The sequence below is a fragment of the Phymastichus coffea genome, unplaced genomic scaffold (genome assembly GCF_024137745.1).
Source record: "Phymastichus coffea isolate CEN01 unplaced genomic scaffold, Cenicafe_Pcof_1.1 PCOF00006, whole genome shotgun sequence".
Lineage (NCBI taxonomy): Eukaryota > Metazoa > Arthropoda > Insecta > Hymenoptera > Eulophidae > Phymastichus > Phymastichus coffea.
Window position 1 is genome coordinate 2,049,167 of NW_026706817.1, and position 19,447 is coordinate 2,068,613.

At 33.0% G+C, this 19,447-nt stretch overlaps 2 protein-coding genes across 5 annotated transcripts in view; one reads left to right on the top strand and one right to left on the bottom strand.

Moving 5' to 3' along the window:
- LOC131668425 (DNA fragmentation factor subunit alpha-like) overlaps positions 1-19,447 on the top strand; it is a 260,893-nt gene that overhangs the window by 59,372 nt on the left and 182,074 nt on the right. The window lies entirely within an intron of this gene.
- Positions 14,675-16,792, bottom strand: LOC131668719 (uncharacterized). Its single transcript, XM_058943109.1, has one exon. The coding sequence runs from the start codon at positions 16,790-16,792 to the stop codon at positions 14,675-14,677; it is 2,118 nt and encodes a 705-aa protein (XP_058799092.1).

The following is a 19,447-nucleotide window of genomic DNA, read 5'->3' on the forward strand; positions in this document are numbered from 1 at the left end:
CATTGTAAATCTAAACAATTGTTATTTTATCATCTCAATTGAAGAAAAATAAAAGGATTGATGCACGTATTCCATGTATGATATATTAATAAATATAATCATAAAAAAATATATAAATACCAGTTTTTTAAACAAATATAAATTTTCATTAAAAAAATGATATTATATTTTGCAAGTCGGAAGTATTTGCGTTACCAAATGTTTCTAACCTTTACTTTATCTTTATAACAATATAACCGTTTAGATCATGGAATGCGATTAGTCATAATAAAATTAAATAATTTAAATTTGTTTTTCTTACTTCTACTTTCATATCTGAAAATAAAAGAATCTGTTTTTCGTTACCAGCGTATCATGATTTCTACAATGTTCACACAATACATTAGACTCTTTCTGTAAATATCTAGGGTACCCATTCGGCAGGCGAAAAAATGACTTGAGAATTATTTATAATTTGATTGGAAATGCTCAGAAATCTTTGTTTTTTAGCATCGATATCAATTGATGATCGGCTTACTTGAGTAATTACTTCAGAATTATTATTTTCAATCGTCAAGATGCTGCCTTTATTTGTTGATTTGTAATTAATATTTGATACAGAGTCGTTTATATCTTGCCTAATGCTTTGAAAAATATGTAAGTTTGCGTTTTCGTTCAATTGATATATTATGTTCAAGGCTTTGCTCATCGAAGTATTTTTGATAAACGATAGAGTGTCAGCGATCGAGTTTACTTCTTTTGTAACTTTAGTTTCTATCGATCAAACAGAATCTATGATTAAAATAGCATTTAAGTAGTGTAGCTATGTTCATTCTGGCTCGGAAATGAGTCATCAGAATAGGAGATAGCCCCATGACTTGATAATACGATGAAAGCTGGTCCATGACGTAATGGTACGGCGGATGCTGGCCCATGACGTCGGTGACATCACAATACGATGATAGGAGCTGGCGAGAAATTGATAGCAGGTGTTAATCTGACAGTTAATAATGTCTGCGTGACGTATGCGATGGCATAGCGTAGCTTGAGTGTATAGGGATATATAGGGCTTGAGGTGCTAGCGTAAGGTTTGGAGAGGGTAGGACAACGCTAGCATAGTGCTACAAGAGAGTTGGAGACGACGTAGTCTATAGTATGCGGTAAACGGGGGCCTATAGAGTTAGCGACACTGATTTAGAGATGTTGAGAAAGCGGGAGAGAGAGAGAGAGAGAGACATAAGCGTTGTCTTTCAACTATCGCTTGACTAGTCGAGGTCATTGTAGGACCGTATAGCAATATCAGTAGCTTTACCCTTTATGTATATATAAATGTGTATATATATATATATATATATATGTGTATAAATGATATCCATTTTTAATTATATGATATACATTTATAAAATTATATGATATACATTTTTATTATATAATTCTTTTCTTTTATTTCACTAGTTGTATATACTACATTATTTTTTTTCCATTGCCACTAATTAGATTGTATTGTACAATTCGATCATGAAGAATTAAGCAGTAGGGAGCAGTATTGCTAGTAAAATCACCTCTTGTGTCAAATTCAAGACGTACGTCTACAGGTACACTCGTGATTGATTCACTTTGTTTTGAGCAATTAATAACTATTAGAGGAATATTATTGATAAAATCATTCTCGTTGAATAATGGCTCATTTTATTTTCCATAGTAAGCGTTTTGAAAATTAGTATACTTATCATAAAGTACTGCGTACTGATTTTTTTCAATATTTAGATTAAGATTTCCATACGAATAGCATTGAGAATTAAGAAATAGTTTTACATTACTGATATTACAGTGATCAAATTTACTAGAATCAGCATAAACATTATTTTTTCGATTTATCTGAAAGACTAAGATGACAAAGCGAGGCTTTTTCAATTGATTTGTCGTTTTCACACTCCAAACATGCTTTGATGTGATAGGTAATTTGAGATACTCATACAGCGCCCAAGTACGATAACTCATAGTTTATTACTTTATCACGTCCACTATGGTTGAGTAGCTTGATTTTTTCCCTATTAGCCACTGTTACATAAAGCATCAGCCATTCTACTTTAGTCAAATTAATTTTAAATCTTTCAAGAGTAGCTGGAGTGCCTGCTGTTGGAGTAACTTTAGCAACATCCGTATCATTTCTTGATCTTGTAAGAATAAGTTTATGATTGACGATTACAACGATTTTTCAATAGGCCTTAGCAAATCCTAGTAATATGCTGAGTGGAATAGTAACATCAAAATAGAAAAGTCGCCATGGTTATTTGTCATTTCAAACAAAGTATTACCAAATCATTCTACATTTTCAACAATTGAACTCTGACTAGGATTGAGTGAAAGCCAATTCTTAATAAGACTTGTCAAACCAACAATTTTCACTTTATCTATCTCAATTACATTAATTTCGTAACGTATTTCTTCAAACAAATGACAAAGAGCATTATTGACGAGCTTGATACTTACTATAGTTGTAACTCCATCATCTTGCGTTAATCGATCACAGATATGAATCATACTACGAGATGGTAATAAACATAAATCCTCATGTTGAATTGCTATACGAATTTCATCGCTATTATTGAATTATAATGACGAACAAGGCTGATATGCATGAACTTCGTAATAAGCAATAGGCTCTTTGAAAGCGATGCCTGAATAAATGCTTAGAATTTTCTCCATTTTAAATGAAAAATTTGTAATGATGGAACGAAGGGAAATAGTGATAGATGGAAAATCACTTAATTTTAATTATATTCAGCAACGCTTCGACAGCACATTTGCTGACCTCTTCAGGCTTTATTAATAAAAATACAAAACAAATTATTAACAATAGAGTTTTCACAAGTAATTTTAAAAGTACATAATTATAAGTATATGTGTATACCTGATTTCTCTCGTAGTTAAATTATTATAGGCTAAAATGAATAAATCGTAGCATAGTCAAAATTAAAGTGAGAAATCAAGTATTTTAACTCATATATATACTCTTCATCTATTGTCCTTTCCTCATCGATCTTAATAAAGGCTTATAGGTGTGACTAAGATATTGTATATCCTCTTTTCTATTTAACGTATTTTTATGTAAGCCAATGTGTAACATTTCGGATATTCTTCGTTTCTTATAATTCTTTTCATAATCCAATATCTTAGCTTTTTTCCAGTCAAATTCGTGTGAGAACGTTCTTCTATGTGTAGCTACTACTGTATCTGAATCAATGTTTTTTTTGTGTTCATTTTATCTAATTTTTAATGAACGTTTACTTTCACCTATATAGACCGCTGAACATTGTTTGCAGTTAAAACTGTAGACAATACCAGTGTTGTTTAATAAATCAGATTTGTCTTTTCCCAAACGGATAAACTCTTGTAATGGTTTTTGTAATAACGGGTTAGGCATAATGTTTTGTTTCTTTAACACAGATGAACATTTTTTGAAGTTGTTACAATTATTAGGAATAGAGACTGTAGGTAATTTTTGATTTTCTAATTTTTTAGAATTATTATTCCCTTTTTTGTATATATTGATACGTTTTTGTATATGTTTTTTGATAAATACGGATGGATAATTATTCTTTTTCAGAATATTAGTAATAATTTTTAAATTGTTGGAATGAAATTTTTTGTCAGCAAGTAAAAACACTCGGTCAACTAAATTTGAAACTATACTAACTTTTTGATGAATTGTATGTTCTGAGTTAAAATTCAGAATTTTGTTAGTTTGTGTTGTTTTCCTAAACCAATCAAATTCTAATTTATTATTATTTCTGATTAATTTCAAGTCAAGAAATGGAATAAAATTATTTTTTTCAATTTCAAACATAAATTGTAGTCTATTATGATAAGAATTGAACGTCTCGATAACTAAATCAATTTTATCTTTCGGAACGCACATCAAAGTATCATCAACATATCTGTAATAGAAAACAGGATTTATTTGATATTCATTCCAAAACACGCTCAAGCAATGTTTCTCTAAGTCTTCCCTAACAATATCAGCAAGTAAATGAGAGATAAGAGAGCCCATCGGGCTTCCAAATATTTGTTTATAATAAATTTTATTGAACACAAAATATGTGTTATTAAATTAAAATTTTATACCTCTCCGAATCTCTTCCATCGGAATTTCACAATTTTTAATTTGTTCATAACGTTTGTCATCACACGATATGTTTGTGAATAAGGAACTTACATCCAATGATATTAAAACATGATCGTGTGACGAATCGATAAGTTGAATGCAATGATCTCGCTAAAAGTGCGATCGATGGCTCGCGAGCAACTTCATGCCGAGGCTCGCTAGTGAGTTGCTCGGACCGCGGAGCGCGGATGACTCTGTTTCCCGCCGCCGAAGTGACAACACCTGAGAGGGCTCCGTACTGTCTGCCTAGCGGATGAAGATGGGTAGTCCTGAGATGGTTTTTACTATTATAATTGGATCAGCGAAAACAATTGGACTATGAGGCCTTTTGCTGCGTGGGAAGAAGACTTTCTCCGCCATCATCGTTTATGGGGATTTGTCGAGTTCAGCCACCAAAACTAGCCTAATATAGCGTGAGTCGCGTCAAATATACAAACCGTTGAAATTCCGAACAATTTGAATTTAAATTATCGAACGAGAAACGAAAGGGCCATTCGTACGGAAGTAAAATAATCTAAAATAGAAATAGAGTGACCGATCTTAGTTTATAACGTATGAATAGCGGAACGAGTGATCGAATTTTATATAGTGTAAATCGCGTGATTGATTTAGTTTTATAAAGTGTAACGGAGTGAGTGAGATGAATTTGGAATGCATGAATTTGTGAGAATGATTTAATGTTGTAAGTGAGAAGGGAAACGAATGTATGGAAAGATGAATAGCGTGACTGATGTAATTTTATGACGTCTGCAAGGCATAATTGATTGGATTAAGTTGCGAGATCGCGAGATTAAAAATAGTGGATTATATAATAATTGTATAGAAAATGAAATAGCTTAATGTCTCTGTGCTCTCAAGTAAATAAACACCGCATTGTTCATTTGCGGGGCTTTGATATTGGCTTTCTTGTTTTGTTACATTCCTAAGGCTTAAGTTATGCGATCATTTGAATAAATACCATAATATTTAAATTTAATATTTACAATCGTTTGAAATAAAAATATATTTCAAGTTCTGTTTTAACTGTCCACTGTTTAAAATGTGAGAGTTAGGTTTCTTTATAACTGTTTTAAGTGTACTATACAGGGTGTCCCATTTTAATTTACCACCCCCTAAAACAGGTTAATAATTTGCTCTGAGAAAAAAATGTTTCAAATAAAATTTGTTGGGTTCGAAGGGGGGCATCTTTTGGCTATTTCAGCTGCGACCTTGAACATGACCTTCAAGGTCATTTGAAAGTCAAGACCAAATTTTCATATGAAATGTGCATATTTTATGGCGGGTTCGGATTCTACTAAAAAAGAAAAACACTTTTTGTATGAATCATTTTTTGAAAAAATCCCAAATTTTTGTTGTAAACGGCTTTGAAAAAGTAGAAAAAATCACTAGATATCTCTACCTTAAACTAAGGTTAGAATTTTTCCTACAGTTAAGAATGATTTTGATGAATGTTACTAGATTCAATGAGGGACATACTGTAGTGACCTTCACCACGAACTTGCTTAAGAGCCATCAATGTCATTTGAAGGTCATCAAGATTTTTTGAAGGTCAAATGTTTATTTACAGGTAACCATTACATTTTATCCGAGGAATTAGAATATTAGAATTAGAATATTTTTCTCGTAAATGCTTTATTTCTCGCTAAAAGACATTTTTTTGCTTCGTTATCGTTCTATTGGTAAGGCTTGTAAATTCTTACAGCTCCTCAAAGCTTCTCATCATTAGGTTTTCATTGACTTTCTGAATTTCAGATTAAATAAAAATTAAATTATTAATTTAAGATTAAATATTCCCTAAAAAATCTACCTGCAACAGATAATGGTTGACTAAACGCCAGTAGAGATAGTCAACATGATCAAGATTCTGGGAGAATGTCACGACAATTACAAGGCTGCAGCGAGGCTGTACGCTGAAAGGTATCCGGACGCTCGTTATCCTACTAGGAGGAATATTAAACTTCTAACGATAAGAGCTCAAGGAGGTAACTTAAGAAGGAAGAGGCGACGGACGGGCCCAAGAGAGCATATTGCGCTTGGGGTTCGTGCTGTAATTGCCGAGGATCCTCATATTTCGACGCAACAAATTCAGCGAATGCATGGAGTACCTAGATCAACAGTTTCCCGTGTATTGCGTCATTTTAGATTTCATCCATATCACTTGCACCTTACACATGCCATTGAGCCTGGTGATCCTGCCAGGCGACTTAGATTCTGTCAATGGGCGGAAACACGAATGCGCATAGATCCATTTTTCTTTGATCGGACTCTCTTTACAGACGAGGCAAAGTTCAACAATATGGGAGGAGTTAATCTTCATAACGCGCATTATTATGCAGAAGAAAATCAACATTGGCAGCGAGATCACCGTACACAAAGACGGTGGTCAATTAATGTTTGGGCGGGCATAGTTGGGGAATACGTTGTGGGTCCAATTTTTTATGACCGTAATTTAAACGGCGAGCTTTATTTAGATATTCTCGAGAACCAAATTCCACCTCTTCTAGAAAACATTCCGCTAGAAATAAGGCGAGACATGTGGTTCCAGCAAGATCGTGCTCCCGCTCATCGTCGACTACTTGTCAGGAGATTTCTGAACGCGACATACCCAAATAGTTGGATTGGAATTGGTAGTCCAATCTGTGAATTCCCTGCGCGATCGCCAGATTTTACCCCATTGGACTTCTTTCTGTGGGGGGCCGTGAAGCAGAGAGTTTACGCGGTAGCCCCGACGACGGCACAAAATATGATGGAAAGAATTGTTGCAGCATTCCAGGAGTTAACCCCACAAACATTAATAGATGTCCAAAGAAGTTTTCGGCAGAGAATACAAATGTACATTCATCAAAATGGGCAATTGATAGAGCACTTGAGACATTGAAATTTCAGTGACTAGCTGAACGAAGGGGTCTTGCCTTAAGTGGTTGGACGTGAAGGTCTTGCCTTAAGTGATCCAAAGGATACCTCTGTCTTTGTTTGAAGCTAGTAACATTCATCTAAAACATCTTATTTCTAGAACAAATTCTCTTTTCAGTTAAAGGGAGAGCTACCTACCTATTGATGATCAAAAAATGATTCAGACAAAAAGTGTTTCTCTTTTTTAGTAGAATACGAATCCGCCATAAAATATGCACATTTCATATGAAAATTTGGTCTTGACTTTCAAATGACCTTGAAGGTCATGTTCAAGGTCGCAGCTGAAATAGCCAAAAGATGCCCCCCTTCGAACCCAACAAATTTTATTTGAAACATTTTTTTCTCAGAGCAAATTATTAACCTGTTTTAGGGGGTGGTAAATTAAAATGGGACACCCTGTATAATAATTTTGCTAATTTGTGAGTAGGGCTATTAATTGATGAAATTATTGGACGTAGTGGCACGTTTTCTTTATGAATTTTTAGTAATCCATAGCATTTTGCTATAGTTGTGTCCGTTTGAGTCAAATCATTATTATGCCAATATTTTTTCAGAAAACCATTGCAATTCCAGTCTTTTAAAATTGCTTTTGACGTCTCCTTGTAATTTTTTCAGAGGGTTTGATTTAACTTTGATATAAGTGATATTGTCTTCTAATGAAGTATTCATTTTTTCTAAATATTTTTTTTTTGACATGACTACTGTGACATTACCTTTGTCTGCGTTTGTAAACATAATGTCTGGATACAATTTTAAAAATTGTTTTGTCGATTTTATTTTTTTGTTAAATTCTTTTTGTTCAAATGATATATTTTTTTTATTTTTATTAGCTGTTTCTAATATTCTCGTTATTTTACTACGGATATCTTGTTTTTCATAAGTCGTTTACATATAGTCTGTTTCTAATAGACCTTCCACATTTTTTATAGTAGTTAAAATTTGTGGTTTATAAACCTCAGTGGAGTAACAAAATTTTGGACCAAGTGAAATTGTTTGAGCCACTTCTTTAGGAAGATTAATGCTTGTTACATTTTTTATCCAACTTTGGCAATAAGTGAATTTATGTTGTTTTTTGTTGGAACGGCGGGTCATATATGATTATAATTTTGAAATTCCACAAGAATAATTTTTCTAAGACCAACGGCAGAGTTGAAACCGCTTCCCATGAGCTGTGGGAACAGAGCAGAGTGTCGCAGGGAAATTCTTCTTGATAGTCTCCAAGCAATAGAATCTATAGTCTAAATTTATACAAGCGTGCATTCATTTTTTCAATACGCTATTCTGCCCTTCGTACCTTCACACTTACATATGAAGTGCATGCAGCCTCCGAACACGTGAGCGCTGCAATGCCGATGAGAGAAGAGAGCCATAAAACTGCAATCTGTTTCCCGTTCTAATTTTTTTCACCGAATTCTTCTCTTTTAAGAAGACAAAAAATTTTTTTTACCATTTATAGAGAATGAAATAGAAATATTGAAATTATAAAAATTAACCTTTCACTTTCTATTATAAATGATTATTTATGGCTCTCCTCATTCTTTTATCGACTCACCATTTTCAAACATCAAAACATACAATTTAAGTTAAATAATAGAATCATAAGCAATAATAGTCTATAGTAACTAATAACGTAACACTAAGTTCAGACAAATTCACAAATATTATAAATTCGTTTATAATAATTAATCATAGAATTTTTACATTTTTAGTATTATTTCAACTTGTAATCGATTCCCTAGTATTAAGCGATAATGTAAAATTACAATTATGTACTCTGATTAACATTCGTTTGCGTTAATTAATTAAAAATAATAGCGTCACTCTTGCTCTCAAAAATGAAACTCTAAGAGCCATCTCTGGAGAAAAGGGCTCAAGGTTAGAAAAGAACCGCACTCTCTCTCTGAAAACTTACGCCCTCCGACCAATTATGTATTCCGGTTCGACCAAGAAAATCCTTCGGCCAATACGGAAAACTTTGAGTTTGTCACTCCATGGGCCTGAAGAAGGGGATTTCCACCCAACCGTCCCGGTTATAAAAAGCCCTGCACAAGGCCGCGATAAGTAGTCTAGTGAAAATTAATAAAGTCAGGTTATTTTAAGAAGTCTAGTGAAATTTAGTAAAGTCGAATTCAAGTTCAGAGCCAAAACTACTTTAAGAAACATCGTCAGCCCGAAGAAAACTAGCCGGATTTAGAGAGAACGAAAGCAAGATAGAGAGAGCAAGAGTAACTTTTAAGAAAGAAATCTTCCTTACTTCGAAATAAAAAAGAGTAAGTTACAAAATTTATTTGGCTATCTTTTCCTTCTGTAATAGTTATCACTTTTCGGAGATCCATTAAGCCTGAGTCTGGTGGATGTCCATTCAAGCCCCTTTAAGAGAACATTAAGCTAGAAGTCTGGTGTACTCATAATAACATTTGGTTATTATTATCCTCATAATTAGGAGTTTCTGGAGCAACAATATTGCTCGTCCTGGCTAGTGTTAGTGTTTGGCTTGTGTTACGCATAAGCCAAATCAGAGCAACCCTGAGTCTACGCTTACTCCAAGCGTACCTGAGAGTAACTTCGACGTCACAAAAATTTTGGAGGCCCCGGAGGGATTAAATTGTTGCGAAAGAAAACTGTTAGGTGTTCCCTTTCTTGAATTAAATCAGTGATAAATTAGTGTAAAAAGAAACTTAAATTCGATGTGCAAAAAAAAAAAAAGTCTATTGTGAAATTAGAAATTTGTGAAAAATAAAGAAAGAATACAATTTAAATTTGAAAACTGAAAATATAAATTTTTCAAAAATTGAAATTAATAAAGAAATTCACTGATTTAATCAAGAAAATAGAAAATAAGTTTGTTTCAGTCTAGAGAAAACCCGAAAATTATAACAGGAATTAATTTCCTACAGAAAATAAAAATTAATTAGAGAAATTAGAAAACTTGAGGAAGAAAATTTAAAAATAAATAAATAAAACTCGTAGTAAAAATAATAGAGTTATAGAATATTGTGTTTAAAAGAAATTTTAGAAATCTTGCTGAGAAGAATACTATAAAAGTAGAAATTTGGAAATAAACAATTTTGCAAATTAGAAAAATTTAAATAAGAAAATTGCTTGTTATAAGAAAAATAAATAATTTTGAAATTAATAGTATTAAAGAATGAAGGGTTTAATTAAGAAAGTTGTTCGCTTTAATTTAGTTAATCAATGAATAATAATAATAATAAAATAAACAAGGATTTACATATGTAAATTTAAGGAAAAGCAGAGAAAGTTTAAGTAAAAATAAAGATAAATATCTTTTTTTTAGAATCAAAATTTATATTTAATGAATGAATTGCCGTCTCGTATATCTGTAAAAATAAGATTTTGATAAAACGTTCACATACAGTTTTTTTCTCTCTCTCTCTTTTCGTTTAGCTATGCCACCATTTGTCGGTTTTCATAATTCTACAAACGGTATAATTGATACAGTTGAACAAGCAGTTGAAGATATCGTGTCTATAAACGAAGGCTTAGAAACAACTATTGACGTAGTAAATAAACACGATTCCACAATTGCAAAAATAAATTCTAACGGTCATAATCTTTTCAAACGCGTCGTTGAATTAGAATCTGAAAATAAGAATAGGATCGATCAGATAGCTAGCTTAGCTAATATTTGTGTTGACTTAATTAAATCAAATAAATCATTAAAAAGACAGGTTAACACTCTTAAACGTCAAATAAAAACAAATAAATTACGAAAAGTATAATTATAAAGGGAATAAAATATTTAGCCATTAAAATCCATTAGATTAATAAATCTTCATTTAAGAATAATAGTAAGTGTGGAGGTTAGCCCAAAAATAAAGTCGAGATTAAGAATTTAGTACGTAATAGTTAAATTTATCCCTATTAAATTTAAGTGTTTGGGATTTTCGATATTGTTCTAGTGGAATTCGGATATATAACAACTAGAAAACGGGTAACTAAAACACAACGAAGAGCTCTCGGGAGAGAGATTCGAAAGCACGAATTAGGATTGCCACAGGACGAGTATGAAAATGGATTAAGAGAGATATTTAGGCGGAATAAAATAGAATTTGCTCGCCCGATAGAGATTTGGTCAACACCAAAAGAAAAGGTACAGGATCCACCCAAACAACCTGCACCTTTATCAAGTAACTTGCCTACAACGTTAGAAGAAAAGGTCACCAAATTTCGAAGATGTTTATGTCCAAATTTTGTTATCCCGGAAAAGTGTGTTCGTTGTCAACGAACATTTATGAGGGAATACAAAATACCGTTTTGCAAAAATCAAAGTTTGAAAAAGATGCATAATATTAAAGATGCTGTTATTAAAATTGTAAAAAGTGACGAGAAACTTAAAATACTAAAGGATGGTACAAAAGTAAGCTCCGAGGTTTACAAAATTATACAAAACTCTTTACGCGCAATAGAAAATTTGAAAATAAAAAAAAATATTAAGCCTAAAGTCCCTCCATTCCCAGAAGCCTTAGCAAACCCTCCTACATCTAATTTAAATAATATTTTGCAATTCAAAAATTCGCTGTAAGTTGTGTAATATAAATTTATAATAAAACTAGTAAAGTTGGTTCCCTTGTATAATTTTTTTATTTTTAGGACCTAAAGCCTAAAATAATTCAATATTAAGAAAATAGAAAAGAACTTAATTTTTTAATTTTTTTTTCTTTTCCTCTGTCCTTTCTTTCTCACATATAGTAATATTTATGAGTGATAGCGAAGATAATAAACGTTATACGCGTAGTCAATTGAAACATAAAAGTCTTAGTTGGACTATAGGCAAAACTAGCAGAAATTTAAGATGATCAACCGAGTCTTTCCCTAATATAGAAAAAGGTGAAGACGTTTTTACTTCAAACCGGAATACAAATAGAAATTTGCATCGAAACAATTCACTAACTAGAATAGAAAAGAAAAGGACCGAAACTGTGTCCACTACACAGTCCTTAGTTGATATTAATACAAGTATCAGTCTACCGAATCCTTCTTATATTTTAGTCCTGTCGAATTATAATAAAATGCCGCCAAATTGGATAATAGTAATAATGCTGAGGGAGTTACATACGCCGAAATGAAGGTAGTTCCAGGACATGTAGTATCGTTAAATGATGCATTAAGTGTAGTGCTAACATTTGATGGAAGACCAAGCCAATGGACTCAATTCCTAGAAGGATGCCAAGAAGCACTAAGTATAATACCACCAAATATAGAGGAAAATTTAACCAAACGCTTAAGATCGAAATTAGACGGAGAAGCACGTGCTACAGTAGTAGGACTAACATTTTCTAGTGTAGATCAATTATTAAACCATTTAGCTGATATATTCGGTCCTATTCAAACACTAAATCAATTATTAGATGAATTAGGCAATGAGTTACAAAGGAATGTGGAAAAGGTATTAACTTTTAGAAATAGGTTACGATTGTTAAGTAGTAAAATTATTGAAGCCAAAAAAAAAGAAGAGAATCTAGAGTCTTTAACGCCTACACAAAAACAAATAATTGAACAAAACATATATAAATGCTTTAGAAGAGGACAAAAGCCTGAAATTCAACTAAATTTACCTAGTGACACCACCATCCTAAATGCGCTAAAGAATGCCATAAAAGTCGAAAAAGACCTAGAATTACAAACAACGTTGCGAGCACGAGTCACTAATAATTCTCGTTCTTTAAGATCGATAACCCTCGGTCAAAATTGCAATAAAGAAGGCCACAATGCCCTAAATTGCAATAGTATAACTAGAGAAAGTAATAATAAACGATGTAATTTCTGCAAAGAGGTCGGTCACGAAGAAAATTTATGCTTCTCCAAGTTAAGGAATAATACTACAACATGTCAAATTTGCAATAGGAAAGGTCACGTTGCTAGTGATTGTCGAACACATCTCAAATGTCAAATATGTAATAGAAACGGTCATATAGCTGCAGACTGCCGAACTCGAACACAAATAAGAATGATAAATCAAGTTATTTGCCAAATTTGTGATAAATCTGGCCACTCAGCGAAAGAGTGTCGCAGAAATTTAAGCAACAACCATGATACAGAAGTTACTTGCCAAATATGTCGTAAGTCAGGCCATTCAGCAAAAGAATGTTACAATAGTAATAGTGTTATTCCAAACACTAATTGTTTTTATTGCAAGCAACCAGGCCATTATCAAGCGCATCAATTACAAGAGGCATAGGTATCGCTCAGTCTTATATCGTAACAAATGAACCAAAGATCTTAGCTAAAGTCCCAATAATTAATGCAAACTTCTTAGGTGATATCAAAGGGTCTAGCAGGGTAAAATGGTCAAAAATGCCTTTGAGTCATCCGGGAAAATAATTATACCCCCATATTCAGCATGAAAAATGACTAGGATTCCCAGATTTTCAGACCCCTAAACCCATACAGGTCCCTATAAGGCCCAGTTTTGTCATTTTTGGTTTTTTGACCAAATCTCGGTCAGTTTTTGAGCTAGAAAAATCTTTCTTGTTTTAAATTGTAGGGTTTTTAAAGCCCTATAAAATGGCCGCGCTCAAAAAATTTTTGGCGCGAAATTCAAATTTTTAGAGCCGTTCAAAAATTTTAAAATTTAATATTTCGAAAATGAAGACCGACTCTTTGCTAGAAAAAAAATATGTTATGTATTTTTGACTGAAAAATGTTCCTGATTTTTTTCAGATTTTTAAAAGTGGTGGAACGACCTTAAAAAAAATAAAAATCAACAAAAAATCTAGTTTTTCTCCCCTAGCGCTATGTAGGTTAAATCTATGATGAAACAAATAGCACCATCAAATTCTGCGGAAAAAAATACATCGAAAACATGTATCACATGTATGGAAAAAATCAAAATCCTTCACAAATTCAGTACATGATAGCATCGGCCATGCCGATCGGCTCCACTGGCAGTGTAAATATTTATTCCTTTTCGATTCAAGGTCAACTCAAGATTGTTTTCGAACATGTGATACATGTTTTCGATGTATTTTTTTCCGTAGAATACGATGGTGCTATTGGTTTTTTCATAAAATTGACCTCATGAGCGCTAGAAGTTAAAAACTAGAAAAAAATCAAGTTTTTCGCGTCTTTGGTTGAGTTTTATGAAAAAACTCAGTAGCACTATCGTATTTTACGTGAAAAAATACATCGAAAAAGTGTATCACATTTTTTTTAATACTTCAGTAAGGATATTAATCATTAACAAGTTCAGGTAAGAAAATGCTGTCTTATGCCGATCGATCCGGCTAATAGAGCAGACGTTTTTTTCATCATACACGTATACATGATTTCAATGTATTTTTTGGCACAAAATACGATAGTGGTATTGGTTTGATTCTAAGATTTACTTTGAGCGATTCATTCAAAAAATATCGAATAAGAAAAATTATCGTTACTATTATTTTTAACCTTACGAAAATTTTTTTTTAAAGATTCATTTTTAGCTGGAGCATGGTTCAAGGGTATACTTGATTAGTGTGCGACTAATAAATAAGAAGACAACAAACAATTTCTAGAGATATCAATTTTCTGTGATTATTTAATAATTTGTTTACATTTTACAAAAATAGAAAAAATATTCTTTTGAGATAATCTATAACCATGCCACATGTATCAATCGTCATCACTATCTGCTTCAATAACAGCCACCACATGATCTTGTTCATAAATCTTTGTTAGATGTTGGGCAGGTTTTACAATGGAAGATTGGAATCTGGCGTGCGCTAAATAATAAATAACGGCAGCCACGTGAGAACAGCATCCAATTGTTCTCATACCGTTAGCACACTCACAGCAAAAACGCAGTATGCCAGCACAGCCAATGGTATTTGGTTTGTAGTGAATATAGCAGTTGTATTGTTTACTTTCGATATGTCTAGATCTCACTTGTAACTTGATTAGATCAGCAGATTCACGGTAGTAACTTACATTTATTTCATACGTGTCGCCCATCATTTCAGCTAAATAGGATATTGCTTGTTTGAGTTGGTAAGTTCCAGTGAATAGTTTGACTAGATCCTGTTCCGTCATTTCAGGAAAATCTTCTAGCTCATCAGACCTTAACGTTTTGAATAAACTCTTTCTTCGACTATATTTTCCTGATATCACTTCCGTTGCTAAACTATTTTCATTGGAATTTCTTGAAAGAATGTAATTGAGTATCTCATTATCGGTCGAAGCCCTTGACACGATTCGTTTTCCGAATTGATTAATTAAAAAGCAAACAATTCTGCAGTAAAGACCAGCTTCAGTCAGGTAACGATTATCTAATTGCTCATGGAAAAACTTATACTTCTGAGCTACAGCTCCGTGTACCGCTTCCACCACCCAACGAAGTATGGTAACAAGTCGAGATTTGTTTGCATCTTCCGCTGACAATTGTTTCTGATTTTTATCTTTTAAGGCTGGCATGAGGACCCGATAACCATCATTTTCTAATTTTGATTTTATATCGCGAAACCCTCGATCAAGAATAAAAACATCACCCTCTTTGCACATCAAATTCTTTAAATTGTTATCGTGGGCCTTCAAAATTTTTTCCAAAATCATAGAATCGTTTTCTTTAGCATAAAACGGCCCCAGTACATCAACAATAAAACCAGTTGTAGTGCACAGAGTAAAGGGCTTGCATAGAGGAACTTTCTTATGTCCAGAAAAAGATCTTCGTTGGTATTCGTTATTGGAACTTTTTTGGTGCTTCAAATAAGTGCCATCGCCAACTAACGAAAGATTGTTATCACTTATGCCATGAAGCTTCTGAAGGAGAATCGTTGAATTATTAGCAATCAAGTCCTCTCGATTGACGGCTTGTAAACCAAAACGTGAAGGCAATACATCTTTTTCAAAGGCACTTAACACAGACTTTGAAAATTCAGAGACTTGCTGATGACGATCAAGGCCGAGAACAGAACAGATTATCTCATTTGAGTTTCCTGTTCGTAATCTGAACAAAAAAACAACAACAGCTTGCGTAACAGTCCGATTGTCGGTATTCCTCAACGAAACCATCATTTCTCGCGATTCTATTAGTTGTTCCCAATTCAATCCAGTAAACGTACGAATCCTCTCTTCAGAGATTGAAAAATCTCCGATTCTATCGTGTAATTCTCTGTCGGAAGTTAAACTCAAAGATTTAAATAGTTTTGTTATATCTGCAGCTGTTGTGGTAGTTGAATTAGAAACTACTTTTAAATTAATTAACTCATCTGAATAAAATCTTTTCTTTATTAAGTGTTTTCGGCAACATCTATTACCCTCTGGTATGAATATATCTCTTTCAACAAAAGCTTGTTTTCTTGCATCGAAAGGAACAATAACAATATTTGTTTTGCTTTTGCATAAACAACAGTAATCATGAGTAGAAACTACTCTTTTTAAAGGTAACTCAATAGTATCTTTTGCTTTTTCAATAACTTTTTTCTTTGGTGGAACATAAACTGTATCATTATGTGGTTGCGATAATGTCTCTGAAGAAGATGTTGACCCTTGACTGTCGATTTGCAAAGTATTTACATTTTGTGGTTGATCGATTTTTCTGCGTTTTGCTTTGGCGAAGCGGGCAGAACCACTGCATTTCTGACAAAGTATGTCTCCCATTACAAGTGTCACAGCCAAATAATCGGACAAAGTATAAGCTTCATCATCTGTGTCAACAGTTTGTTTGGGTCCCACTAATTTTTTCTCTGGTAAACCGCAGCAAGCGCATTTTTTACCAATACCTGAGGCTGACATAGTGACATTCTGGAAAAAATACATTGGAGTTCATCAATAATGTCATTATTTGGAAGAGAAAATTTTGAAATGTTAAATACATTTGGCAATGTTTGTAAAAAAGTAATTATAATTGATTTTTTTCGTTTTTTAGATATTTTTTATTTTTAAGGAACTTTTATTTTAATTTTATCAGTTGCAGTATTAGCTTGTGAGATAGAATAGTTTATTTAGAAAAAAACACAAAAAAATTCTAAAGAACAATTGATCTAATGTGATAATAAAGAGTAATAACGTGGGGATAAAGTGTTTACTTCATTGGCAATATATGTTAAGTAAAGATTTGATTTTATGCATATAGATATATTAGAAATCACTAAATGTTTGGTTCTAAAATGAACTCACTGTTTTATAATAAAATGTTATTATTATTTTCAATCCAGCAAAAATAATTCCAATTTTCGAGTATTCAAATCACACTCATTATTTAAAAATTTTTGTAATTATATGAACTCTTTCGTTGTGAAAAACAAAAATTATTACATAATTTGAAATAATGCAGAACATTATAATTAAAAATATTAATGAATAATTTATTTTATGAATGTAAGAAAATCATACGCCAACTAATGTCAGGTCATAATCTTTTTTAAATGTTCGTTGAATGATAGAAAAAATTCAGAGTCATTTCATTCTGTTGGAGTGAATAAAAATCGTTATTTTCTGTAACTCTACTTAATTAATACACTATTTATTTTTAAATCAAACCATTAATCACTATTTTTTAATGCAATACTAATATTTTTGTTTTAGAAGCACTTCAACCGCATTAGATATTTGTATGCCACTAACCGACTTTGTAAATCCACTACGTTACAATGTTAATATGAACAATGTAGATTGATCTTTTCAGGAACCTCCGATAGAATATTTAACGATGAAAAAGACATGCTCAGCAAATCGTTAGCTTTGAATATATTTTCATTAGCAAGTGATTCGACTATTGACATTGATTTACCTCTGATCACGCTAGATCAATGCATTTGCAAAAAAAAATGTCGATGTCAATAATCGATTCATGTGGGCCTATTTATACACAGATTTTCCCGCTTATTTTTGCAGGAGAGATGTCATCGAACATTCGAGAGACATTCGCGAATTTTAAGTAATGAGTTTTCTTAATTTACAAGTAAATAATCATTAATATTAAGCTTTTAACGTATGTAAACTTTACAAAATTTGTTATTTGTTTATTTTATACAATATACAATTATCGCAAATAGTTTCGTCAAAAGTTATTAACTAATGTAACAGGCTGCCGATTTGTCGCTAAACTCAAGCAATTAGTATTGCCGCAACGGCCAATCGGTGCTCTGCTAACTGCGTGCTTGAAGCACGCTAACTCACCTTATGCCGGTGTGCACATGCGCCGGGTCCTCGTAGCGATCCAACTTCTATGTCAGTACTAACCGCTAGAGGCGCTGGTGCGCTCGCTTACCAGCACTCCGTCGGCCGCAGCAGATAACTCGATTGACGAAAGACTCTATCGGTCGCTCTCGCGATCTATGATGAGTTCTCGGCGCGTTCAAATCAAAATATAAATATAAACACAGACACCGGTGCAAGGCGAGACGAAATAACAAGGTCGTCTCTTATTATTCATGAACCACTTTATTAGACTAGCTAAATCCTATACACGGGATGAGTTGCCGAGAGTCTTGGACGCACGCTGTATATACAAAATTAATCTAATGGGCAGAGAGAGAATTAATTCCGCGGACGCCACGAACTAATCGCACGCACTACACTATTTACAAAATTCACCGCGCACGCTGCGCGGGATCGCACACAAAATCTACGCAAAAGTGCAGTGCACTTACCGCAGAGATGATTAAGATATGGTGGCCAACCGTATCCGCTAACAAAAACGAAGAGCTGCCGCTGCAACCTGCTTTTGCTGTTGTTGCTGGGCTGCGTTGAGGATACCGCTGCTAAGTTGTTGTTGCAGTCTCTGTTGCTGTGCACGTGGTGCAAGACACACACTTACTCACTACTCTCGGCACAGAATGTCTCTAAATAGCTCCTATTGTCCCTTAACTCTGTTGTAAATAACTTGGCGGAGGATACGATGCAGCAAGGCTGACGAACTCTGCGATACTGACTCGCTAGCCCTCCCCTCTCGGTCGTTGCCCCTAACGCGCCCTCTCTTTCTCTCTAACCTAAGCCGATCACAGCTATTTCGCATAGCCACGCTTGACGGTCCGCGCGAGTCATAACGATTTTCGGCAATCGTTGCACTAATAAAGTTAATTAACGTGATATTATAATATTTACAATAGAAAATTAATAAATTTTTATATAACTTTATAGTTGATTTAATTTAGAAGTATTTTCTAAAAATGAATATTTAAATTAGTTAATAACATTTGAATTATAACTAATTTTTCATATTTGTAACGGTTTTTCCTAATTTTATAATGCAATTATTAGATTAATTATCTAAGATTTCTAAATCATAAAGCTATCATTATCAAGTATAAAATTAATACTTTCGTTTTATATACAGCTTATTGTTTGAATAAATTATTAATTGTTTATTTACTAATAACAGTTATTATTCAGCTGTTATTAATGAAACCAATTCTTACTCATGTTTTATACTTATTCATTTTGCAT

Coding starts and splice junctions, on each gene's coding strand:
- LOC131668719 (XM_058943109.1), bottom strand. CDS start 16,792: ATGTCAGCCTCAGGTATTGGTAAAAAATGCGCTTGCTGCGGTTTACCA.